At 40.5% G+C, this 27,382-nt stretch overlaps 2 protein-coding genes across 3 annotated transcripts in view; one reads left to right on the plus strand and one right to left on the minus strand.

The window, feature by feature from the left end:
• Window positions 1-1,619: 1,619 nt before the first annotated feature.
• On the plus strand, window positions 1,620-7,909 carry LOC131441226 (tubulin alpha chain-like). Its single transcript, XM_058612327.1, has 4 exons — window positions 1,620-1,752; window positions 5,706-5,928; window positions 6,311-6,459; window positions 6,749-7,909. The coding sequence occupies exons 1-4, from the start codon at window positions 1,750-1,752 to the stop codon at window positions 7,721-7,723; spliced, it is 1,350 nt and encodes a 449-aa protein (XP_058468310.1). The 5' UTR covers window positions 1,620-1,749; the 3' UTR covers window positions 7,724-7,909.
• A 374-nt stretch (window positions 7,910-8,283) lies between these two features.
• LOC131441200 (inactive dipeptidyl peptidase 10-like) overlaps window positions 8,284-27,382 on the minus strand; it is a 48,743-nt gene continuing 29,644 nt past the window's right edge. The window contains exons 6-27 of one of the 2 annotated variants that reach the window (XM_058612324.1): window positions 26,799-26,851; window positions 25,853-25,934; window positions 25,322-25,442; window positions 24,481-24,635; window positions 23,862-23,959; window positions 23,631-23,754; window positions 23,005-23,043; window positions 22,695-22,802; window positions 22,157-22,248; window positions 21,593-21,640; window positions 21,388-21,506; window positions 18,636-18,683; window positions 17,504-17,602; window positions 17,301-17,370; window positions 16,246-16,374; window positions 16,073-16,138; window positions 15,799-15,853; window positions 14,387-14,486; window positions 13,878-13,936; window positions 12,102-12,174; window positions 11,870-11,943; window positions 8,284-11,349 (exon numbers count right to left, since the gene is read on the minus strand). In XM_058612324.1, the coding sequence (XP_058468307.1) occupies window positions 11,218-11,349; window positions 11,870-11,943; window positions 12,102-12,174; window positions 13,878-13,936; window positions 14,387-14,486; window positions 15,799-15,853; window positions 16,073-16,138; window positions 16,246-16,374; window positions 17,301-17,370; window positions 17,504-17,602; window positions 18,636-18,683; window positions 21,388-21,506; window positions 21,593-21,640; window positions 22,157-22,248; window positions 22,695-22,802; window positions 23,005-23,043; window positions 23,631-23,754; window positions 23,862-23,959; window positions 24,481-24,635; window positions 25,322-25,442; window positions 25,853-25,934; window positions 26,799-26,851 (1,944 nt within the window). In that variant the 3' untranslated portion in view covers window positions 8,284-11,217. The remainder of the gene's footprint in view (window positions 11,350-11,869; window positions 11,944-12,101; window positions 12,175-13,877; window positions 13,937-14,386; window positions 14,487-15,798; window positions 15,854-16,072; window positions 16,139-16,245; window positions 16,375-17,300; window positions 17,371-17,503; window positions 17,603-18,635; window positions 18,684-21,387; window positions 21,507-21,592; window positions 21,641-22,156; window positions 22,249-22,694; window positions 22,803-23,004; window positions 23,044-23,630; window positions 23,755-23,861; window positions 23,960-24,480; window positions 24,636-25,321; window positions 25,443-25,852; window positions 25,935-26,798; window positions 26,852-27,382) is intronic. The other variant, XM_058612325.1, reaches the window with a different exon arrangement.

Below are 27,382 nucleotides of genomic sequence, written 5' to 3' on the forward strand. Positions count from 1 at the left end.
CTTTTGAGAACAGAGACGTGTTGAATGTGTGTTTACAAGGAAACAAGGAACATAGTTTTAACTTAAATTATAAAAATAGACACTGGGAAAACAATTCTTATTTCATTAACACAACATTATCTCACAAAACAAAAATTACCAGTTTGTGTACTCGGCAAAAGAAAAAGCAGCAAAAACAGGGACCGTGAGGGAAAGAAATAGTTTAAAGTCCAAACACTAAAAGAAAAGTAATCTGTGGACCTCCAAGGGGAGGAGGACGAAACTCAACACTTGAAAAAGATCTCCATTATCCCTCTATCGCAAACTATCTCTCCTTTCCCCAAAAAAAAGAGGGAGAGAAAGATGCTCGGGGGAGTGTTTGAAGAGGAATGAGCAGTTCAGGGGATAAAACTCTATAGCTCCTGTGGACACATGGGTTTGTTTGAGGATTATGACGGCCTTTACATTCACAGTTGAAGTCCCGGTGTGATGAGCTCGGGCGTCTGAAGGTTCATGGATCAGCAATACATCCCTGCAAAGAGTGATGGACAGGCAAAGTTCACAAACTGGACGCAAACTGTAAATGGCAGACAGTTGTGAGGTGAAAGCTGAATTAGGGGCCGGAGCAACACAATTTCCCTGTTACACAACAAGTTTTATGTCCTTATTCCCAATGATTTCAACTCACCGCATTATAATTCAAAAACAAATGGTATACTAAAGGAAGTTGTTTGCAATCTGCAAACTTTAAAGTTTTCTAAACACAAACAAGGTACAGGAATACAGAACTAACTAATCCATACTATTCCATACAAACAGCACAACATACACTACAATAAGTGGCCATTGTACATGATTTCATATTTATTACAGCTGTTGATGGCTCCTCCTCCTCTCCACCCACTGCTGAAGTTATAAGAGTGTATGACACACTGTGGTGAAACGTCTCTTACAGAGCTCCCATTATACTGTAGTGCACTGTGAGAATCCACAAGTTTGAACCTCAAACTATTTGACAGTCAAACTATCAGAATGGTGATTAACAGGTCATTATTACTGTCACTAACAATTAAGGTGACTTACTAACAACTACTAAACAGAAATATTACCAACAAACAGCACACTATACACAAACATAGCTGGTCATTGCACATAAATTCATATTTTCATTACTGATGAAATGTAGTTTATTAAATGAACTTTGACAACTGACAATGCAATCACCACAAAGATCAATATCACCATCTAGTGGCTGTAAACTATACTACATCTATACTATACACTATCTATCTGTCTATCTATCTATCTATCTATCTATCTATCTATCTATCTATCTATCTATCTATCTATCTATCTATCTATCTATCTATCTATCTATCTATCTATCTATCTATCTATCTATCTATCTCTGTCTGTCTGTCTGTCTGTCTGTTTATCTGAATTTACAATAAACCTAAAATAAACCTAAAAATGCGTTGTAAATTAAAACATTTCAAATTCCTTCCACCACGTACATCCTATTAAACCGAAAGGCCAAACAGGAAGTTGAAGCAATAAAAAAGGGGGGGCTGGGGGGGATTTTAAAAGAAGAACGTAGCAGCTGTTGATGGCTCCTCCTCCTCCTCCTCTCCACCCACTACTGAAGTTATAAAAGAGTGTATGACACACTGTGGTGAAACCTCTCTCACAGAGCTCCCATTATAGTGCACTGTGAGAATCTACAAGTTTGAACCTCTCCTCCAAAACAAAAAGGACACTCAAACTATCAGAATGGTGAGTATTAGGTCATTATTACTGCCATTAACAATGAATGTGACTTACTAACAACTTTTTAAAGATGTTTTTCTTACCGCTGGTGAAAACTGTGAGTCTTATCTGACATGTGACCAGCAAAACTATGTCGAAACCCTAGTTTTCCCTCTTCACATTCCTCTGAAACATAACAGTCTGCTTATGAGACATAGTGTGTCTCTGCTGTGGCATGTAACACACAGGCACAGGAAGCCTTTGTGTGTTCAAAATGGTGAAAAACATAGTCAGGCTGTGGAAATGTGCTTCCAGGCCTGTGGCTGCAGCCCCAGTAAAGGTTAACTGTTTCCATATGGTGTTTGGGGAGCTGTCAGTCAGGAGGGTGTGCTTATTTGCCCCGCTGGTTGGGAATGCTGATGTGGCTTCCAGCAGTCACTCTTGTGAATTTCACATTTTTATGCCCGCAGTTCACTGCTGTGCTGATAAGCTGCTGCATTCCTGCAGGGCTGAAGCTGCATCTGCTATTGGCTCTTTGTAATACATACATTTAAAGACACACTCATTGCAAACGCAGTGATAATCACTCAGAAACACACATTTTTCTTGTTGAACATGAGAGGAAGCACATGGCATGACACTTGTGAACATTCAGCTCAACTTTCACCTTTGACTTTTGCTATTTTTTTTAACAGTGAGTGTGTTGTAACGTGCTTTCGTAAAGCAGAGAAAAACAGAAGTGAATAAGAAAACTGTCAGAGACACATGTTTTCCAAGAGGCTCAGATATGGTGCCACTTCCTGCTGCGCCATTTGGGACACACACACACAACGTGAACAGAGGGCAAACACTTAAAGGCACAGTGTGCAAAATGTAGCAACATTAAGGCCTTATTTACATGGAGACAGTACTTTCCCAACAACAACTTTTCTGTAAACACAGCATCATTTCAAGAAATGTCCTCCAACACGGAAACCCCCCAGAATGACTCTTAACGCGCTATAATACATGTAGTGCTGCATCAGAAATGGAGAAGTCATGGAGCACGTGCATAAAGCTTTAGCACTATGCAAGGTACAAACTCCAAACACAAGGAGAATGACATCAAGTGGGGTGAAGGGTTAGAGAGGTGGGACATCATATTTTTTTCAATTGGATGTATAATATACAAGTGTCAGTGACATTAAAGGATGTGTTGTGTTGCAACTCAGGCGAGCAACCCCAATGTTTTTTGTTTTTTTTAGCTAGTGTTAGTTTATTATTGATTCTTTTGGAACATGATTTACTTTATTTTGTTTGTTTGGTCAAATATGTTAATGGTAATGTACCGCTAGTTATAAAAACATATTTTTTTATATGATATTAGCTGCAGTCTGAGAGTCCACACAGGTTAGCGGGTTAAACGGGGTGATTGAGGGGGGGGCGGGGACTCACTCAAAATAGCAAACTGCTGAGCTGTGCTGCCATACTTAGCATGTCACTGTGACTCTTCTGTGTCTATAACAAAAGCTTTTTTGTACAACAAATGTGGGGATCGACATTCAAAATAAGTACAAAATCCCCACTGAAATAAGAAAAACAAGAATTCAAGTCATTTCTAATTATCGGCTTTAACCTGTTTAAGGTGTTTTTTTCGTGTGATTAATACCGGTTTGGATGGTTTTCATGGTTTTTCGTTTGGTCTACGGCGTGAAATGGCAAAAAGCTGAACATTTCACTTGTAATCTTGTAATAATGACGTCATAATGCATTGTCACTCAGCTATAACATCATGTTGTTTCTACTCTGGGTTGTCCATAAATATATCATTTGAAAGGATTGTTGGAACCTTTTTTTTGCTAAAAAGCTGCGAGTTTGCCTGTCACAATCCTTTTCCAGGCTCAGTCAAAGGCAGGAATTTACAGGAACACAAATATTTGACTGGCTCTTGTCAAAATGAGTTTGAGGCTTGTTAACACAAAAATCATTTATCATAGCGGGTTGGTTAAAAGGCACATAATGGCATGTCAACGGCAATAATTACTTGGGAGTGTTCTCTAACTACCAGTGAAAGCTGGCTTTGTGTTGACACACGTCTGCAGTAATAATGTTGGCACACAGCAGTGGGACACGACGTCTATGGATCAGCAGTAATTGATTTGATTCCTGCAGGAAAGATGCAGATTTCTTTGTTAAAGGTCCAGTGTGTAAGAATTGGTGACATCTAATGGTGAGACAGCAGATTGTAACAAACAGAGGGGCCTCCTCCGCTCAGCCCTCCTTTCCCACGCATGTCATGGTGGTCTGTACATACTGGAAAGAATGTGTGTCTTTGTTTGTGTAGTAAAGTAAAGCTTCAAAATGAAAAACGCACGCTCTAGGTGGTTCGGAAACATGGCAGCACAAGATGTCGGCCTCAGTAAAGCAAGGTTCTTGCCAAAAGTACATTTAACCCTTTAACTCCGAGCGCATCGCAGACGGCATGTTTCTACAAGCGCAATTTGCATTGCCGTAATTACGCGACGGTTACGCTATTGGAACATTTTCAACAGTTTCTGAAAGCTGAGAAGTCGAAAGCCAAAATGTGGTTATTACGGTAATTTTACTCACGCTGTTGCAAGAAGCCAGATAATCAGCGTCTTTGTCACAGAGAGGAGAGAGCTGGAAAAACGCCTGTACATAGTTTCTATTTTTTGGGCCTGTTTTTGGACTTTGAGACAAAAACTAAAGTTATTTTAAATATGTTTTATACTGTTCAAATGGTGGTTAGCACTCTCGCCTTGCAGCGAGAAGACCCGGGTTCGATCCCCTGTTGCAACAAGGGCCTTTCTGCATGGAGTTTGCATGTTCTCCCCGTGTGTGCGTGGGTTCTCTCCAGGTTCTCCGGCTTCCTCCCACAGTCCAAAAACATGCAATGTGGGGATTAGGTAAATTGGACACTCTAAATTGACCATAGGAGTGAGTGTGAGAGTGAATGGTTGTTTGTCTATATCTGTGTGTGCCTGCGATGGACTGGCGAACTGTCCAGGGTGTACCCCGCCTATCGCCTGATGTAGCTGAGATTGGCACAGCACCCCCCGCAACACCCTCTGGCAGAGGATAAAGCGGTAGATGATGACTGACTGTTCAAATTTCAAATTTAACACGCAAAATCTGGTGTTCGTGTACAACTACAGGGTTTTCTCTAAATAAAACTTTTAGTTTTCTACAATTTCTAAATTGTAAGGTTATTCTGGAAAAATGGACAAAAGCAGTTACTCACAGGACATTTTCTGGCCCTTTTATGTTTAAATTAAGCAAAAAAAAGTCCAGATGGACATTTTGAGGCTAAGGTGTTAAGGGGTTAAAAGGCTGATTCTCAGTCCACAATCAAAAATCTGTTATACACTTGCAAAGACTAAGTATTACTATTGGGTATTATTATATGTCATTTCTGCCAATGCACTCCTCTTTCTAACAGTCCTGGAATAACAGGACAGAAGACATTGCTTTCTGAACTCACTCGGGTCAAATGTTTTCTCCAAATACTGACACCAAACATGTCTCACTCCACTGCACTCCTCAACCCACTGCGCCCCCCCCGTCACTCTTTCCCCCCGCCACCCACATCACTTTCAAAAAAACTCTTTCAGCATGGTGTGGAAGCCCTTTGACCCCCGGAGACTTTCTGACAAGACTGTGCTAATCAGCAATGCTTCCTTATTTAGACCATTGACTGAATAGTTCATGCGTCAGTTGCACACCCTTGCAAGGATGCGCGGGCAATTAAAAGATTTCCCAAACCTTGCAAGAAGAAGACATGACTGGACTCAAATTTCAGCAAGTTGAGACAGGTTTAATGTTTGCACTGTAGAAGCCTTGCAGAAAAAGGCTCTGACCTACTTTAAATTTCCTTTTCAGAATCTAGAAGCTGATCATAATCTGCAGTCAGACCAGAAGTCACGTTGGATTTAGCTAAAAGGTTAAATCAATAACAATTGTCCCCATTTTTCTCTCCACAGCGTGAGTGCATCTCCATTCATGTGGGCCAGGCCGGTGTCCAGATGGGCAACACTTGCTGGGAGCTGTACTGCTTGGAGCACGGCATTCAGCCTGACGGCCGCATGCAAAAAGACAAGCCCTCCGGAGGCTACGACGACTCCTTCACTACTTTCTTCAGCGAGACTGGCAACGGGAAGTACGTGCCCAGGGCCATCTTTGTTGACCTGGAGCCCACTGTGATTGGTGAGGAGGAGAAACGTGCTCTGTCTCATGTCTCTCTCTCTTTTATTTTTTTGATTTTTTTGAACACTCCTCCCTCTGTTTATGGAGTGGAACTGACATGATCGAGCAAAGTGACTTACCGAGAGAGAGAAGGGAACAAATATATAAAGCTATAAAGATTAAGTGGATGTCAAAATAGTGCAAATACTGCATACAGAATATATTTTTTTATCATTTTTAAACTGGGTCAATATAACAAAATAAATAAATAATAAATATATAACTTTAAAAAAAACAAAAAATTTAAATCTAATTACTGTTACAATCTGGACAACATAATATGTGTATCCTGAGGCCCTTGAGTCCGAAAATCCCTGAACTCCAGCTCTGGTCTGTTTTTTAGATGAAGTTCGCTCAGGCACGTACCGACAGCTCTTTCACCCCGAGCAGCTGATCTCAGGCAAAGAGGACGCCGCCAACAACTATGCACGTGGTCACTACACTGTAGGAAAAGAGCACATCGACAATGTTCTGCACAGGATCCGCAAACTGGTAAGTGGGACAGCTTAGGGCTGAAAATTCTAAATGTGTTTTTCCTGGTGAGATGCCAGACTTAAGACCAATTTCACAATTTTCAGAAAACACTTGATTCATCATGTCGTCTCAAGTGGAAAAACAAACAAACATTGATTTATTGCTTTTGTGAGCTGATTGAAAACCAACATATCAAGTAAAATTCTATTCAATCATAAAGAAATTAAAGAAGGAAATCCTGTTTTTTATTCTTGTTGTGATCAGATCTGAGATTCATAACAGTGTTTCCTTTTCTTTTTTTGTGTAGGCTGACCAGTGCACAGGTCTCCAAGGTTTCCTAGTCTTTCACTCCTTTGGGGGAGGAACTGGCTCTGGCTTCACCTCTCTGCTGATGGAGCGCCTCTCAGTGGATTTTGGCAAGAAGTCTAAGCTGGAGTTTGCCATCTACCCAGCTCCTCAGGTGTCCACTGCAGTGGTGGAGCCCTACAACTCCATCCTGACCACCCACACCACGCTGGAGCACTCTGACTGCGCCTTCATGGTGGACAATGAGGCCATCTACGACATCTGCCGCAGGAACCTGGACATCGATCGCCCCACCTACACCAATCTAAATCGCCTCATCAGCCAGATTGTCTCCTCCATCACCGCCTCCCTGCGCTTTGACGGCGCCCTGAACGTGGACCTGACCGAGTTCCAGACCAACCTGGTGCCTTACCCTCGAATTCACTTCCCTCTGGCCACCTATGCTCCAGTTATCTCAGCAGAAAAGGCCTATCATGAGCAGCTCACCGTGTCTGAGATCACCAACGCCTGCTTTGAGCCGGCCAATCAGATGGTGAAATGCGACCCCCGTCACGGAAAGTACATGGCCTGCTGCCTTTTATATCGTGGAGACGTGGTGCCCAAAGACGTCAATGATGCCATCGCCACCATCAAGACCAAGCGCAGCATCCAGTTTGTGGACTGGTGTCCCACTGGCTTCAAGGTGGGCATCAACTACCAGCCGCCCACTGTGGTTCCTGGAGGCGACCTGGCCAAAGTGCAGAGGGCCGTGTGCATGCTGAGCAACACCACTGCCATCGCCGAGGCCTGGGCTCGACTCGACCATAAGTTTGACCTGATGTATGCCAAGAGAGCCTTCGTCCACTGGTACGTCGGAGAGGGAATGGAGGAGGGAGAGTTCTCAGAGGCCAGAGAAGACATGGCTGCCCTGGAGAAGGATTACGAAGAGGTCGGCATCGACTCGTGTGAGGACGATGAAGAGGGCGAGGAGTATTAAACCAGAGGCAGAGATGGGCTTAAGAAATTCACCCAGATTATAATGTCCAGAATCTATTTTAACTTCCAAGAGGTGTCTAAGAATTTAATAGTGTTTGGTCATTTTGAAATTGTTTTGCAGTAAAAGAGAATGTATATTTACCTTCTTCTTTTTTTTTTTAAATAAAGCTACTTCTGTTCTTCATTATTACAATTCCTTGCTGTCTTTTTTATATGCATGCAAATTTATGATGATGTTAGCCTTTCTTTTGAAAGGTGGTTCATGCAGTTTCAGAGGAAGTGATGTGTTTGAAAAAAGTGTGAAACCTCTGAAGGTATCCAAACTACTATGATAATAATTAAGTATTCACTCATTAAACTATTTTGCCTGTGGAAATCTATGAACAGATTTTTATCACAGATATATGACCTGCCTCGTCAAGAGAAAGGGAGGCAACATACAAAAAATAATTATAAAACAATAATAATAATAAAAGTAGACATATTTAATTGTTCAGTAAGTGCACCTGGTTTTAATTAGTTATTCAGTGTATCAATACGCCCTTTGAGCAACAGCTATTTTGACAGGTCACAGATGTAGAAAATCTAATGAATAAAAAACACTGATTAATTGATTAAAAAATACTAATGGCCATGTGGGTGAGCTGCACAGCATTGACCAGGAGATGGCAGTGTTAGATTATTGTAGGAAGAACTCAGAAAACATAATTATCTCTGAACATTCTACACTCTAAAGTGTGAGAGTGAATGGCTGTTAAGCAGTATAAGATGGATGGATGAATGGATGAATGAACGTTCTACAGTTTTTCCTCTATTGGAAGTGTGAAGCCCCTTATTTAAGTGTGAAACATGCCAGAGGGCTTCATAAGTCAAATTCAGAATGAAGTGATGCAAAGACACAGATGCTACATGTCCACAAACGTACACCGAACGACCAAAAGGAGATGCATCATAAAGAGCAAAAATTAAATGTACAATAACAACAGATACATGCAAAAAATTAAAACCCAAAACAAAATGCACTTTTTTTCAAAATGACCTCAGAGTCCCGCACAACTATGATGAAGTACATAATAACTCGGACTTGCAAGATTCTGGTAGAAATTGACTGGTGTGACCTCAGCCCCATGCCCTCAATTAAGTAAAGTGATGGATTTCTCTTTTGTTACAGCACCAGAAGTACACCTTTTTTTTTTTTTTTTTTTCTTCATTGTAGATTTTCTCACCAGAACCACCAGAGACAAACGTATTTCCTGGTTCCTCAGTAGACAAGGCCTTCATATTGGCTCAGTAATTGCTCTGATGTAATTAAAGTGGAGTGTGAGCAGTGTGGGCATGGGATTTCTGAAGGTCATGGAGGACAGAGACAATGGTAAGTGTTCTGAAATACGGGAGGATTTTTCCATTGTTTTCTTCTCAGTGTGGATGTTCAGACAGCTGACAATGTTACACAACAGGCTGCCACACAAAGAGTTTATATAGAAAAGGTATTTTATATTTAGATTGAGTGGACCTATACATCACGACTGCCTGCATGAAGGAGAAAAGCAAATGTTACGTTATGATTATCCATCATTTATTCATTTTTTATTCTTTCTCTCCTCAAGCCCTAAGGAGTTAATGAGTTCACTGACAAATTATCACATTATTATTTTATGTTCCGTCTAATGAGACTAAAAATAAAATATAAGACTTCTTGTGCCACAGCAAATGTCTTTAATTCTATGTAGGGAGATGTTGCATTAGTATCCGATTGGTCTGAGACCCACGCAGCTCCAGGCCTCACCTTTAAATTAAATTATGACGTGAAGCTGTATCCATGGAAACCAAACGGTCGCCACGGCAACTGATTGGTAGCCGATTGCTGGGGGATTATCAACGTGGTTTAAAAGCTCTTCCCAGAAATTAAACTTGCAACTTGTCTCCTCTTGTCTAAAAGCCACAGCGTGCATCAGTGTGATTAATGGCACTTGTGCGCGACAGACAGTAATCCTCTGAATCACACTCATGTCCATCGGTCACAGTCAGGAGTGCACTCAGGCTCTGTGTTGCCATGACACTTCCAATGTGACGACTTTAAATGCCGTCCTTTACAGACAACAGTGCAATACACAAAATGTGTCAAACAACTGGAAATTAAACAGCAGCTTTAAATAAAAATTCAATCAGAGGAAAAACGGTTCAATCCAAAGTCATTCATTAGCTGATCAGCTAATGGATTAAAGGGACATAGAATGATTTAAACACTTTAAATCCTGTACATCATTATTTGTATATGTATATTTAACCATGGCTTGTTTTAATAAATACACAAATTAACCAAAACTCATGGAATGTGTCCATACTGAGGCTTTAGTTTCCTTTTACAGATATTTACAGAAATGTTGTGTTTGCATCTTTCCTCTATCTTATTTTGGACTGATGTTCAGTCTTTCTATTCATTTAAATAGAGAGAGACTGAGACTCTAAACTCTAGACATCAAATAGGCCACTTAATATCTTAAATCTTCAAGTGAAAAAAAAAAAAAATATGTGTCACAAATGTACTTTTTAAGAAGCGATAAATACACACTGTGGGAAACAAGTAAACACAACAATAAATAAAAACTGTCTGTACATCTATTGCTGCCTAACGGTACTGTATCACATTGTCACGCTTACGTATGTGTTGCCCTGAACAACAACCACTGAAACTCATTAAAAAATGAGGACATTATAGGCTATAACATAATAGAACAAAAATAACCGGAGAAGTAATAAGATGGCACAAAATAAATGTTTTTCTAAAAGAATATTTGAAACGTGCGTTTAAAATAGAGTCATGACACACACCGACAGAGCAGACTGATGCAATTTGCATCAAAACAAAACAAAACAAAACAATTTAATACTTTAGAGAAATAGCTTGCAGTTGATAAAATGACTTGTCAAAAATCCATTTAAAGCCAGTCAAAGTAAAAAAAAACAAGCCTACACTGACAGATGGCTCCAACCATTCAACAGAACAACTACGGTGGTCTTTGTGGACCAAAAAAAGAACGCAGTCATCTTTCTTTGTGCAGTAAACGTTGGCGGTGGCCTCTGTAAAGCAAGGCCCTTGCCTAAACTACATGAATAATGCTATGAAAACCAAAATATATACTTTTTAAACAAATTATACACTTATACAAACATTACATTTTGCCCAATAAACCCTCCTTTCTTTACTGGACAAAATGTTTTTTTTGTGTGGGATTTAAATATCACCCGTGATGTCTCTCCAGAAGATAGACATGATTCCTTCTCCATCTAATCCACCTGTTACATACTGTAGTTTTGTATAGTGCCCCCTACAGGTGACAAAAAAATAGTCTGATTGTGTATGACGAGAAGAATTAAACGGGTATAAAACACACACATGACACACATGTCTACACACACGGTCGACACATGTCAGTCTACCAGGGGCGCGCGCGTGCGCTCTGTGTCGGGCACAGTTCACTGACGACGACCTCCTCACTCGTCGTCGTGCTGTTGGTCGAGTAGCGACGACGCATCGAGCAGACAGCCTTTAAAATAACCGATCAGGGAGTGAGTCAGCTGGATGCGGCTGCGTTCTGACAGGAAGTGTCCTTCGTCTGGATAAATCTGAAATAAAGAGCACAGAACAGGACAAAACTGAAATATATACTTTTGTAATTGCTTCGTGGGAAATCTGAATAATTCATATGTGTACGCGCCAGGTGTTGAGGTGAAAACTATGCCCAGAATATAATAAAGTTATAACACAACAAGCTTTATCTGCGGAAGACGTTTACGCGTTTCAGATGAACTTTTTAGTCACTGAAAACAAATAACCCTCATTTTCATGCGTGGGTGTGTTTTTTGATGCGACTCATCGGGGTGTGAAATAAGGTTTTATGAGCCCAGGGATGGAAAAATTGATTTTGAATTAAAACAGCAATGTCAGCCTCGGGTAAAGTGAATAACCATGAAAAACAAGTAAATGTTGTCATAGCAGCGACATCATAAAAGCTATTAATTATTGTCGAAAATGAAACGACATATTTTCATGACTGTGGTGTTAGGTTTGTGTTTTTTTCAGATGTAGTCTGGGTGACGAAACTCACTTAAAATCACTTCAACTTTATTTAAAATACAAATTTACCTGCATTGTGTAGTTTGCGCCGATCTTTATTAAATGTTTGATGAGTTCTGCCGAGTGCTGGAAGTGAACATTCGCTGTGGAGGGGAAAAAAAACAAGACATGCAAATAAGTGCTTTGGCGGCGGAGGGGGGTTCATTCCATTTTAATGCTCTGCACTGTAGGGTCAGGCCTTAAGAGTTAAGAGTCAGTCTGAAAACAAGTTGCTTTTGCTGTGAGAAATAAATGTTTGTACCGTCTGCTGTCCCGTGAGCCAGAAACAGATTTCTGCCCTGCAGACCCTTCATGTTGGTCAGAACTCTGGCCGCCTGGACACACACACACACACACACAGATAAAGACAAAACAAATTTAAAGTCATTGATGTCACAAAGGCTGATAATGACAACCAAAAGTATCATTCAACATCCTGTTTAATGTAGTAAACGCCACTAAAGCTGCTGTATAGTGGAAGTACTGAACAAATCTTAATTATGAGGTACAATATTGTAATGGAAACCAAACCAAAGCTCGTAGAATCGAGGCGAGGTGAAGCGGTACTATATAGTGGAACAAAACACATGTTCATCAGATGGCTTAAAACACATACAACTTGAAACATTAAACATTAAAACACATTTAAAAATGTGTGTTTAAAAGTGCCGGTTCCCTGTTCTGGGTGATCGGGAAGGCTGTTTCAGACCAAATAATGATTGATAATAATAATGATAATGATTCAATTTGGGAACTCAATTAATTTAGATATTTTAATTGGCCCCATAATGTCCACTCTAGTATCCACATCATCATCGTCATGATATGAAGGTAGATTGTAGACACAAATCAAAGGAAATAGCATGAGCACTCTGCAGAAATGCATGTTTCCTAGTTGATTTGTGTTTGCGCATGAGGTCATCTCTCCACTTTTACTCCTTTATTCAGCAGGGAATCAAACTGGCAGATTTTCTGGCCACACATGTCACAACCCATTTATTTCAGCGACTGCTTTTGGTCCCCCGAGGACAGGACGAGTGATGATGTCCCCCTGATTATTGTCTGATCACATTGTGCCACATCTCTCATCTTCGGATGTCAGTTAACACATGCACATGCACATGCACATGCACATGCACACACACATGCACGCAGCTGTGAGAGTCACAAAAATAGCGTCCTCTGTCCCACTTATAGGCAGCCCACATAGGACGAAAAACACTAACTGCAACCTTGACTTGGAGGACAACTGTGGTGGGATTTTGTTTTTTTACTCGTTTTAAGCCTACACCTCTGGTATGTAATATTAAAAATGTTTTCCCACATGCAGACAAGATTTCATAAAGCAACAGTGTTTCTCAATCCTGGGTCTGGTAAACCTCTGCCCCTCAGGTTCTAGATGTTTCTCTGCTCCAACACACCTGATTCAAATGGTCGGCTCGTCATCAAGCCACAGCCTGCTAACGAAGAGGAACCATCCAAACAAACGATTTCTTCTTTATCTTTAACAGACTGCAATTTAATTGCTTTTCTACAAATTCTGGCACCTGTAAAACCTGATTTGGCTAAAAAAATGCGCCCTTAAATCATAATTTGGATTGTTTCAAACTCAAAGACGTGACAAAGAAATGCTATTGTGACAAAACAACTGTTAATCTGCTTTACAACAAATAGATGCTGCTTAACAGTGTGAATCTCACCTAAGAATGATCACATTTTTTAACGTTTTCCAGAATCAATGTGGCTCTATACGGATATTTTGTTTATAACAAACAATCACTAATTACAGCTAATCAGAGTACTTTTAATTGTGCTTTATGGTTTGTTTTTTTCCCCCCAGGAAATTGCAGGATATGAATTGTGTTTCATGCTTATGCTGATCAAAAATCATAAACAACACTATTTTATGTTTCTCATATTTGATTGTTTTCCCTTTTTTATAATAATAAATCTTTAATAAAGTGGGAACTTCAGTATTGTTTAACTCTTAAATGAAATAAGCTTAGCAACAGATTGATGACTGGTAGAAGCATCTCACTTGGTATCTGTTCTCCTCAGATGAAAGCAAGCCAAAGTATCTCTCAGAAAATGCCGAGGCTGAAAGAGAAAGAAGTTATGTTGAGTAGAATAAGATGGAATTGGTGCTTTTGAGGAGAAAACAACAGAAATGTTACCTCTTTACACTTTTAATGAATACAGGAAGATATTTCACAGGTTTTCAAGTGCACACAGTGTGTTTCAAAGCATGACATAGTCAATATATTCTGCGTTTGCTTAAAACACAAGAAGAAAAAGGATTTTCAGAGACACTTGAGATTTTACAATTCTAATCACACTCTGCAGCTACAGTGTTGCCCTAATACTGGTCCCGGAAAGGAAGGCTTTTCATCTTAAACTTCAATAAGCCTAAATTCCCAAAGCAGAACCTAAATAAACCACACTACCCAGACAATATATGAAGAAGTTAAGTATAAGAAAATGACTGTAGCAGCAGCTGCGGCAGCAGGAGCAGGAGTTATAAAATATTTGCAGTAGTTTCTCGCTCACCGTACATGGACCAGTCAATGATGGGAGCCTGAGCTGCAGCACATCGGAGCAGCCACTCTGTCGACTTCAGCATCGTCAGTGTCAGGAAGCCGCCGTAGTCCTGATGAAACACATTCAACGCGTCAGCAATCAAACATGGCTGAATATTAAAACAAAACAAAACATAGTCACACTTGTAATCAACAGACACTGAGGAGAAACCTGCACAAGATGCGTTGTTCAATGCCAATCTTTAGGAAACCAGTGCCGTCCATGGACAAGACAATTTGTTTTGGCAAATATAACAATTTAATAAAAATAAATGATACAAAAAAACTTAAACTTACACTTATGGTAATAAAAAACAATGTTATTAACCAAATATTACCCAAAAACAGGTCGTGCTAAACCTGAACTTATACTACTTGTCATGGAGGTTCCTGCATGTTTATGACTCAGTAATGCCATAAAGATAAGCAGTCAGAATGAGCAGTTACTGGTTTTAATGTTGCGGCCGATTGGTGTAGGTTTTTATCATTTCAGATTCAGCATACACTGGATTTATTTGTTCTATTTGACGGATATGTGTTTAAACTTTGAAATCAATGGAAATGCAGATCTTCCTGTCACAGCCCCTGCATTTATTTAGTTGCTTTTTGCTTGGACCTTTTGTTGTTCTTTTGTTTTCTTTAACCTTGGATTTTTAGTTCTTTCTGTCCCTTGTATGCAGTTTAATTTTGTATTTTTTTCCTTGTGTAGACTTTGTCCTGTCTTCCCTTTCCCACGCTCTGCCCCGCCCTAATGTGTTTCACCTGTCTCTCATCAGTGTCACCTGTGTCTGATGAGCAGCCCTGCCTCTCTAGTGTATTTAGTCTCAGTGCTCCTCAGTGTCCACGTGGGTTTAGTTTGCTTAGTTACCTGCTCGTCCTGTTTCTATGTGGGTTTTTTTTTTTTTCTGTTCCCAGTGTTTATGAAGCTGTTTTTTTCTTCTTTTAGCCTTCTCTTCCTTGTTGATTGAATATTTTCGATTACTTTTAAGAGTGTCTTTTTTTTTAATCTACATTTGGGTCCTAATGTTTACACACTGTGACACTTTTGCCCCTTTTAAATACATAAATCTTGAATGACATGTTAAATATTTGTGTTAAAAATGTATTTCCAATGGCAGTAAATCACTTTGAGTCGACTATTCACCCACTGCATAGGGACTGGGTCGTGAGGAGCTCTTAATTCATAAAGATTAGATGAGGAGTTTGTGAATAAATTAAACTAATCATGATTCATGTTTACAGTAATCACATCCAGGAATCGTATTCATTAAAACATTTCACAACAGCATAACAAAGAGGCTTATGAACAGTCCTAAGATTAAATGTGCTAATGAATGAATGAAAAAAAGTCAGCGTCAGACTGACACGGTCTAACAGACGAACCTCTCCAAATACTCCGACACGAGTGCGATCGATGAACGGCAGCTCGATCAGGTATCTGAAGAACACACAGGTTAACTTCATTAGTAAATGAAAGCTCAGGTCTCAGGAGGAAGATTTGATTTACGCACACATAAGAGGCCAGGACAGGAGGACAGAGGTTAATCTTTGACTGATCTAGAGAGACAGGCTGCTGAGATGTTCTCTTTTTATTTTGTTCTCATGTCAAGCAAAAAATAATTATATTCTCAGAAATCATTCATCAGTCATTACGTACTCAAGCGCTGCAATCTGGTCGTCTGCGTCCACCGTGCCGAGCCTCGTGTGAACCTGTTTCAAAACCCTGTCAGTTGACAGAGAAAGGTCAGTAAGAATAAGTGCAGAGACAGAGACAGAGACAGAGAGAGTGTCTTTGCTGTGTTGTTGCTTATTGATGTAAATGTACAGCACCTTTGACCTCTGAACCCTGACCCTCGGCCGTCAACCCTCGCCACGATGACCTGCTCGGAACCAACCAGCACCGAGTCCCAGTCCAAACTGAACTCATCCGTCACCGTCTGATCACCGGGAAAACTTCCACTGTCAGAACACACCAACAACACCAACAACAACAACAACAACAGCACACAGACACTTTATTCACCATCACAATATTGCTTTGTCAGTCATTTGTTTAAAGCCGCAGTGCGAAACCTTTGGTGATTGTTGCCTCTGTTTGGTCTTTGAACAGAAACCATGTCCCTGTCTCGACATAAAACAAATCACTTCCTGTGTGCAGGTCGCTTGGCAATATGGTGATTGTGTGATTATGAAACACTGAAGTAGTATTGTTTTATTTTCAATTTTTGCACCTAATATATTCACACTGGACCTTTTATGTGAACTTATTTGTTCAAATTGAAAAGATATGCACTTTGAAAAATGTGGAAAAAAATGCTTGTCTGTTTTTTTGTTTTGTTGTTAAAATACTGATAGAATTTGGACATCTTGAATATCAGGGGACAAAACATTGTTTATGGGCCTCCTCTTGAACTGTTCAAACGCCAGCATCATCAAATTATTGTTTTTGTTCATTTATTTTACTTTTTTACAGAAAGGACAAAAAAAAAAAATTAAAAAAATGTTTTATTCAAAAACATAATAGGACTGACGATCTAAAAAGTAGTAACAGTGCATTTAATTTCATTGTTAACCTGACTGATTGGAAAGTATCTGAGTGTGGTCGTGTTTATGGTTGTAGTTTAACCAGTACAGTAAAAGCACGTGGACACTTCCACTTCCACAATAAAGGTCTTTTCATGATACATGTGCACGTGTATATCTTTCTATAAAATACTGAAGTTGCTAATGTCCAACTCTTATTTGCTTTGACACAGAAAAAGAACAACTGTGTGTACTTTTAAAATGGATTCATGGACGTTTACATTGTAGCTGTAATGTGAAATGTTAGGGAACAATGCATCTGGCAGCCCGCAGGTAAAAAGTGAAATGTAATCACAGCTTACATAATAAGGAGGAGGCCGTAGAGGAAGGACTCAGAGAAGTCGGGAGGATAGATGAGCTTCACAGGAAGCTCTGTGTGTGAGCGAGAGAGAGGGAAGACAGAGAGACATCAGCAGAGGGAGAGCGGGAGATAACACTCATGTCATTCAAGTCCTATAAGTGGTTCCATTATCTCACAAAGCTGCACAGTGTGCTTCAGCTGTACCATAGTTGTCATTAGAGATGATCCTGATATCAGTTTGAACCGTCCTCTTTGACTCCAGTGCAGTTCGCAGAGGCAGGTTGTTCTCCAAGATGAAATATGCTGTTTGAAGTGAAAAAGATTTTTTTTTTTTTGATAATTAATTTAATAGACAAAAAAATGAGAGCATCCAGAGCCTAAGATGCACTTTCATTGCCATGTGTTGGTTTTAGGAGGATTACTGAAAAACTACTGGAACTACTTTAGACTGTTTTTAAGCAACGTTGTGCCTATTTTTCAATTTTGGTGAAACATAAAGTTTTAAAGCACCCCTTTTGCATTCAAATGGGGGTAGGGCTACAATTATTTATTTATTTATTTATTTATTTATTTATTTACTTATTATATTTAAATACTTACAAATTTCCTTTGGTTATACACACACATATGCCTTTGAAAAGACTATGTGGCGATGGTAGCTAGGGGCGACGGCAGTCATGGTAGAGCACGTCGTTTTTCACCTTGAAGGTTGTGGGTGAGATTCCCAGCTCCGCTAGTCTACATGCTGACGTGTCCTTGGGCAAGAAACGTAACCCCATGTTGCTCCTGGCGGCCGCTACCAGACTAGATGTGCTATATTCTGCTTACTTATATACTATACATACTGTAGATTGATAACTCTCACTGGTGTTTCCTTCCTTTTTTATTAATGTTTTAATGTGACTTTACATTTTACATGTATAAAAAGTACACAAATGAAGTCTGACCACTGCAGAAAACAATTACTGTTCTGTGTCACACTCCAATTAGTGATGACATGAAATATTCACCACTTCATCCTCAAGATAATAGTAGGACATTGCAGCATATTTTATTTTATAACCACTAACTATTGCACGCTGGGTTTCTATTGTTGTAGCACACACAGCTCAGTGGTTTCCTCTCTAAACAGGAGCACTAAGTATCATCTACGTTATGGAGATGAGATGAATCATAGCCATTTAACGTGTGATACTAAAAAAAACATCTTGAAAATGTATAAATTATGGCTCAACAGCTGCTGGTGTTTTCAATCAAACAACAGCACATGCACCCACTCACGCCAACACACAGTGGTTTCATTTATTAAATGTACATAATAAGTATGACTACTCACAGTCCACGTCATCAAAACTCAAAAGCAGCACAGCTGGAATCCCAGGGCCTGTAAGAGAAATAATCTTGGATGGTTATGAATGCAAAAACAAGTCGATGATAATATTTTGGCATTGATTAAAGCAATGAGGTTAATCAAACAAAAAGGCAACAACTTATAAATAATGAAATGATTGTACTTATGCCCCGCTACGCTTCTATGAATTCTGGATGGCTGCACTCTGGATCTTCCCTCTAAACAACAATGTCCCTCATGACCCCAGATGGTCCAGAGAGAGGGCTTATCTTACCTGAGGATCAGTTCCTACAGAATCTTCTCACAAGCCTACGAGGATGGTGGGGCACAGCATCCCCAAACTCTCACCATCCTCTGGTGAGGGAACACATTTAGCCAATTGAATAGGCTGGCCAGAAAGGGGGCCACCAACAGGAAACTGTGGCCCTGATGGAGGACCCTTTGTAGTGTAGGGAGTATCAAAGAAATGCAGGAATGCGTACAGCAGGGTCTCTGGCCAGGCATGTGCTAATGCATCCTGGTCCAGAGGGCTGTTTTTCTCCATTAGCGAGAACCACAGGGGACAATGCTGAGGCAAAACGGTCCACCACTGCCTTGCCAAAGAGGTGGAGGTGTTGTCTGACCGAACAAGAACATGTTTACCCTCAAAATGGGGGTAGGGAGTGCTGCAGAGCTTTGTGTACAGCAGGTAGCTCCAGGACATTGGTGTGCTCCCTGGCTTCTAGAACAGACCATTGACCACAGACTGTCCTGTTATGCCACAGTGCTCCCCACCTGGAGGTGCAAGCATCTGTTATGACAGTTTCCCAGTGGGATTGAATGGAGCCCATGGGGACACTCTCTGTGAAATGGGCAATTTCTCTCCACGGGGTCAGGGCCTGAAGACACGGCTGTTCAACCACTGTTGAAGTGGTCTCAGTGACAGCAACTGAAGCGTCGTTTTTGCCCAAAAGCAGAGATACTGCACAATACTGCTGAGATCTGCCTTCTTTGAAAAGGCAGAGGAGGGTGAGAATGCCTTCCATGTGCCAAGGGAACAGACAAGGCCTCATTGTGATTGTGTTCAGAGCTATGCCGAGAAAAAAGGTACTCTGACAGGGTCCTGAGTTCTTTTTGAAATTTACCCTGAGACCCAAAGATACTTGGGTCCTGGACGGACGGGGCACGAACCAGCCAGTTGTCCAAGTAAGGCAGACTTTTCATTCCCTGCCTCTGTAGTGGGGAAATGAAGAGGCCAAAAGGAAGCACCTTGAACTGATGGTGGTGGCCTTGGAAGGCGAAATGTAAAACATTGCCTGTGGTGAGGGGAAAATGGGGACATGAAAGTCGGCGTCCTTCAAGTCGATGGACATGAACCGTTCCCCCCGAGCAACCCTCTGCAGAACATCTGCTGTGGTCAGCATGTGGAACGGCATCCCTTGGAGAAACCTGTTGAGATGACTCAACTCCAGAACTGGGCGGAAACCATCAGTCTTTTTTGACACCAAGAAGCAAGTTGTGTAGACTGTGACTGTGACAAAAGGGCATTTTTTGTGCAATGACTTCTCAACAGCACTTCTACTTGATAAATTGTGCATATATATATATATATATATCGAGTGACGATATATATATGCACCGTTTATTTTTGCCATACTGTATGACATATCACACAAGACACAGCAGCCCACCACCATATTCCATAATCACTAAAAAAAATTGTACTTTTATTTCAGCCGTGATGTTCTGCTGTACACTCTGTGACACCTGGCATTAAAATGCATTTTCTGTGATCTGATAGTGCTGCATCACATGCATTTGCAACAGGTATTAACATGCTTCTCCAGTTTTCACATCAAGATCCGATTACTATCTGAACACGGTCACCTCCTCTGGTTCTGCAAAGATTTCCAGCAGCAGATTACAGCGTCTCATCCTGTGTGTCACTATATCAACAACAAGCGGCACACACAACTTTAGCCGGCCCCTTTGGCCATCTGCACCTGCTGCACTAGAGTTACGCCATTGCCAGTGAGACAGGAAAAGTTGGACCTGTCGCAGCCTCTCGGAATTACAAAAATGCCCCCCGAGCATTACACCGACTCTGTGAGAAGATGAAAAGGAACTGATCCTCAGGTGACACCGGAAGATAAGCCTTCTCTCCGGTCCATCTGGGGTCAGAGGTGACGTTCGTCGGTATAAGATAATTAACCTCTGCATGCACGAGAGGGAAGATCCAGTGCTTAAAACACTGATAAAGTAAAACTGTATATTGTTATTGGATACATGGAGGATTTAAGTCTTAGTGCTGGTATCACCAAAACCTCTAGTTATTTACCCTGACATTTACAAAAACATTCTTGGAAACTATCTCTTGCAAATAGTATTGTGTTTTGAAGTTAACAAAGAAATAATCAATCAAATGCAAAATAATACAGTTATTAATAACCATATTCACATAAGTTGTATGAATGTGCAAGTCTTGGAACTATTCTTGCACAAATTAATTAAGTTTAATAAATAACACCCTCAATAGGAGTTAAATTAAAATAAGTTTCCCAACCTCTGCCCAGTGTACTTCTACCGAAGCCCTAAAATCCAAGATTTTCAATGTACACAATCTCACTGAATTATGCAGAATCTGATATGCCAAGATTATTGATTGCGAAATCCTCATAGATACAAATACATAAATAAATAAAGAATTCAATAATATGTAACAGTAATCGTCAGAGATTTCGTTTTTATACTCGCTGACCTTTACAGTGCAGGATGGCATGATGTGCATCAGGGTGAACGTCTGCGTCAAAGAAGGTGCACTCCTCCTTCAGTCCACAGGTGAGGCATCTCCGTGGAAACAGGCCGAGGGTGGACACACTGTCAGAGAAAGGGGGCAAAAATGTTCATCATGTGCATCACACAGAGTAGTGGAAAATGGAGACTGAAACGTGGTTATACTGTACCTGTATAAGTGTCTCTGCTGTGCAGATTCCTCTGTGCTCAGAAAGTATCTGTGTGGAGAAAAGCAGAGCAGCTAAAGTAGGACAAGGTCGTGGATCCATTATGTGTCGGCCTTCGCTGGCTGCTGCACAAACAAAAAGCCCGCGATTCACACAGGAGACATTAAAAAACATACTGTTTTACATTAATCGGTTATAGTGTTGGAGAAATCAACGGCACAGCATCCCTGTTCCTTTGGAGGTGTGGTTAAATGCTTAGGTACAATCGAGTTGTATTTAAGGAGAATGTTCCAACCACAAGTCATAGTGCACCGACTCCTTTAATAATTTATTTTCTAATGCGTTTCCACAGTGAATCATGTCTGCAGATCTAGGGCACAAAAAGCATCACACACTGGCTGCCCGTCCTGCCACAGCTAGACAATATAGTTCTATCCTATTCGTTTCTGTTCTATTCATCAAGTACCAGTGTTTGCAGTAAAAAAAACGGAAGTAGGAATCAATAGTGCGGGGAGCTATGGATTTTTTTTTAATTTATTTGAATTTAATATGGGAAACAAAACTTACACAATCAGGTTGTTTTCATCGTAAGCTACAATTTTTGTCACCTCCCAGTCTCCCGACGTTAGGTGGCGCACTTCGTCCTGGTCACTTCGTAACTGAAAGAGAATCATTTGGAAACAAAGGGAAAACATGAATTTGAGGCGTCTCTTAAAGGTCCAGCGTGTAACATTAGAAGTGTTTGGCTTACATATGTTTGAATACTTTAAAACAGTCAGAACTACATAGAAAAAAACTATGTTTACTACGTAGATCCAGATGAATGACATCCTATTTGGTATGTAAAGGTCAGTCGTTCCCTGACAAGCTTTTTTTGGTCTGAAGTGTGGCTACTTCCTGTTACCACTATTGTTTTACGATAGTTGTGGTTGCCACCTGCTATAAAACGAAAGAAGTAACCCCAAAACTGCCATAGGACAGGAAGTAGTCCGTCGTTTGTTAAAAATCTGCAGTCTCAATATTAGATTTCAATAATCCTTTCACACTGGACCTTTAAGAGTCGATGAGGAACTTAAAACAGAGATAAACGTTAGAGGACAGGCACCTTTTTTGTGAACATGGTGATGTGGTGGAAATCTCCCTGACCTCCTTGTTTCACGGGCAGAGTGAGGAAAAACCTGCTCCTGTCCTTGGAGAACAGCGGCTCCTGTCTCTGCAAGGAGATACACACACACTTCAGAGGTGACATACTTTATGCATGAATGACTTCTGCCTCTCATCCGCCTCAATAATGCAACATACATTGCAGTGATGACAGTGCAGCACATCAGAGGAGATGCAAGGTTATATATGTATCGCAGTTTCTTGGCAGAAAACAGTCTTGTTCCTAAATACTCTTATGAGAAATGATTTACCTGCCTGGAAAGCCACGTCTCTGAGGAGTCGGCGCGTCTCTGAATGAAAGGGATGACAAATTAAATCCACTTTTCAGCACAGTAAATGTTGTCTGTAGGTTATTCAGACTTTAAAAAACAGAAAACCATAATGATACGGTGTTGAACAGCTGCGGGGACTCGTGCTGCACGTCCATCTGATTTAATGTGTTGCTTTACAAAGGATTTGGAGATAGAGTCAGTTTTGTGTGACATTTTGCAGGTTTTCAAGTATTTGTATATAAATGTTGTGCTTTTTTTGTTAGTGACCTGTGTCTTGAAACAACACTCTTGCCTGTACTGTTCAGTCTCTGTAATATTCCTTTTTAATCATGATGGAACTACAAGAGTGCACACCAACCATCCCAGTGAAGGAGGCCGATAATTGGCACCAAAGTGAACAAAATGATGGATAAGCTCAAATGTAATTTACTGACAAACAGATTTTGAAGTGTCGAGCAAATTATATTTAATGAGTTATTTCCTGTCTCGTGTCCCATCCTCCTTTCAACCACGTTTTGTCTTAAAATGACAGAGACTGCAAATGTCTCAGCTGCATGTTTACAGCGACAGATGAGGGAGTGTTCAGTCAGACGCAGCTCCCGTACCTGAAGACAGACTCCCAAGTTGGCGTCACACACTGTCAGGAGCGACATGTTCTGAGGCCGGTTCACCCAGCGCACAGCCAGGTGAGTGTTACTGATCCACTTCACCATGGTGATGTAGAAGTCTCTGCGGAAGAGAGGCAGATCAGTGTGGAGCTTTGAGCGCTGTTCTTGTGCGTGTGTGTATTTGTTACCTTTTCTGTGAGTGTGTGTGTGTGTGTGTGTGTGTTTCACCTGTTTCTCAGGTGATCAGGAGGCTGCAGTTCTTGAGTGTGTGTCGCCCCAACCAGGTTGACCACCGACAACTTGACCACAGGGTTTTTCTGACCGGCCTGAAATAGAGAGACACTTATTGGTGGATTTAAGAAAATCAGAGAAATCATAGCTTTTACAACAATAAAACGTGTAACTCAACTCAATTTTGTCTGAATATTTACAATAGATACCAATATTGACGTCCATTAATTCCTGAAAATGTTTTTTTTTCCTTATTCTTGACATTAGACAAGAAAAAAAAGATTCTCTCTCAATGGGCCACTGTGGTAAAATAAGCTGTTTGTTGGTTTGGAAACTCCCGTTTACTTCATCCATCCATCTTCTACCACTTTATCCTCCACATCATCCACTCTCACTCTCACACCGATGGTCATTTAGTGTCCAATTTACCTAATCCCAAAATCTGCATGTCGTTGGAGTGTGGGTGGAAACCAGAGAACTCGGAGAAAACCCATGCACACGCACATGGGGGAACATTTGTGTTATTTCATGGGACACGGAAACCCTTTTGAACCATTTAAAAACATGCATTATTGAAACTGAAAAAAGGAGAAAAAGGGTCCTAAATGCAGCTCACCATAGGATATGGGTACTGCAGTCCTCGTGGGTAGGCGCTGCCAGTGAACTGGGGCAGAGCCATGTTGGGAACCAGAGTGTCATCAATAGTGAGGAAGGCTAGTCGCTCTCCGTCCGGCGACCACCAGTGAGCCAAGTGTGAACGCAGAATCTCCTCTGATAAGAAAAAAGACAAAAAAAATCACCACCTTCTGTCTCAAACCTGATGATTTGATATGAAAAAACATTTTTCTCTAATGTCTATGATGATGATGTAGTTGCACGTTATTTGTGATGTGATCACCATTAGGGCACATTTTCTAATTTTTGCTCTTTCCACTGTAAATATAAGTAAAATGCAGAAAATAAAACACCCCACAGTGATTCTCACAGCCGAAAGTTTCCAGTTTTGCTTCCCATTTGTGATAGTGATGCACAAACTGCAAAAAGAGCATGTCCGTGTTGTTGAATTTGTATACACAGCGTCTTAATGGACCGCAGAGGGCCTTTTACTGATATTCTGCTTTGTTTCTCCAGTCTCCTCTGCTGAATTTTTAATAGCAGAGAGAAATCTTTGAAACACTTCATTTGCAGCTGAACTGAGGATGATAAGAGTGTGTCCCGAAACGCCATCCGTCACCAAAGTTCACGGAATGTTCAATTTTCTTTTTTTTTTTACCCTAAGGCGTCTGAAAGGGAAGGAGAAATCTTAAAACCTCAAATGTTCCTCCTGAATTTAGAACCATGTTTAACAGCGATTACCATCGAGAGATGGATACGACGTATGTAAACATGTACATATCAATACTGCATTTTAATATGGAATCAACGTGAGAGCACAGGCACATGTGACCATGGCTCACCTTCGTACAACCAGTCAGCGATCCCGTTGAAAATGACTCCTTCCATCCCAGAGGAGGTGATTCTCAGGGACACACTCCTCACATCTGACTGGTAATAGATGTTATTCTCAAAGATGTAGATCTGAAAACAAAGAGGATAATCAGAACTCCCACGTAGCATTTATAGTCACGTTCCTGTTCTCTTTTATCAGACATGAATTCAATTCAATTGAATTTTGCCCGGCAGCTGTTAACACTCCCTTTCGAGATCATGCTTCTTGCTGGTGTGTCCTCTGTGTTTTGGATTTTGTAATTTCCTGTTTTTAGTGTTCATATAATCGGGTTTATCTCACCATGCGGCAAATGTGTGTATTTTGTCTCTTTATCTTTTCACCGGTGTTTTTACATCTGCGTTGGCCAAAAAAAAAAAACAACCGGATCAGATCCACGCTTCCTGCACGTTAACGAATACCCGGAGTTATTTAATTTGCTTAGCTTGATTCTGTCTAAAACTCAGACAACATTCGTGTCAGATAAGGCCTTCAGTCTTACCAGCTGATGTCCTTGTTTTCCCCATGCTGCGTGTTGGAGAACTGCATTCTGAACCTCAGGAGGATTTAGCTCCCACACCTCCCTGATGAACACACACATACACATATTTGGACTTTTGTTTTCCTGATTTGAGTTTTGTTTTGTTGCTTTTTTTAAACCTCTAATTCTTGTAGTCTTGGTTGTTGTTTCTGTCTGCCTTTATGCCCCGCACTTGAATCCAGTATTGCAATTACAATAGAGCTCTGGTAGCTCTGATGGCATCATGCAATCCCATCCTGACACTATTTTGGCAGGAGCCCCGTGCTTTTTTAAATCCATAGACATATTGAATGGGCAGCATATATACCAGGAAATATGTACGTGAGGCAACTTGTAAGGTGAAGAGAGTGGATAGATGTTGTGCCCTGGGAAACCAAAATACTCTTTTTATCACCTGAGAGATGCCAAAGATGGATCACTGCCATAAAGCGACCATATAAGATGGAGTGAAGGGAATCCACAGATCCCACTAGTGTGGTGATCGCTTCATATTAAGTAATCCAGCATTTACTAACTTTAATATGTTCTAATTCTACATGCTTTAACTGTGTTCAGTTCAATAATGCCCACTCTGACTGTTTCTGTACTCGTGAAAAGCACCAGGGGGCAGTATAAGGATCAGATGTATTCATCTAGTTCTGTGATAAATCGCTTGACCTCCACGGATTTAAATTATGCATTGAACTCTTAGCTGCTTGAAACCAGCAGTGGCAATGTTCATTTCTGCAGAAGCTTTTCCTGTCAACAAGGCAAAATAAACAAACCCAGTCACATGACATGCCGAGGTCTATATATAAACAACCAGTATCTCTTTTCCTGAGCGTCACGATGTTCATACATCAGATGGCGTTGCTACTTTTGAAGGAATTAAAGGGAAAAACCAGCGAGTGAATGTAAAGTGGCTTACCTCGTGTAGATGTTGTAAATGATGTAGGACGCCGTGTATGAATATCTGTATATCTGCAATGAGAGTTCAAACCATCACATAATGCAAATATTGATCCCTGTCTGATAACCTTGGGCCAATGTCGGTGTCTCCGCCACAGGAAAAAAAAAATGGAGCCACTGGAGCAGTGAATAAATAACAGCAGGAAGATAACACAAACAAAAGAAAATGAGAGAAATCAACTAGCTCTAGACGCAAGTGCAATACAAAAACAAATTTGTATGTGGTACGGTCTACTTCCTGTCTGACAATATGTTCAAGTAAGTTAGGTTATAATGTAAAAATTCAATGGCGACTAAATCAAACTTGACTTTACAATATACAAAGTCAATTAAAATACATTCAAAATAATGCATTTTAGTGAAATGTGCAATTTGAAGGGGTCCTCCATTAAACTGGAAACTATTCTATTTTTGTCTGCACATCCCTGCACAAACTGAGGACTCCATGTTACCATCAACCTTTATTTACTCTGCAGTATTTATGTCACATATACTGTATATCTCGCCTTTATCTAAACTTCAGGATTCTCAAAGTTCAAATAA

The sequence above is a fragment of the Solea solea genome, chromosome 2 (genome assembly GCF_958295425.1).
Source record: "Solea solea chromosome 2, fSolSol10.1, whole genome shotgun sequence".
NCBI lineage: Eukaryota > Metazoa > Chordata > Actinopteri > Pleuronectiformes > Soleidae > Solea > Solea solea.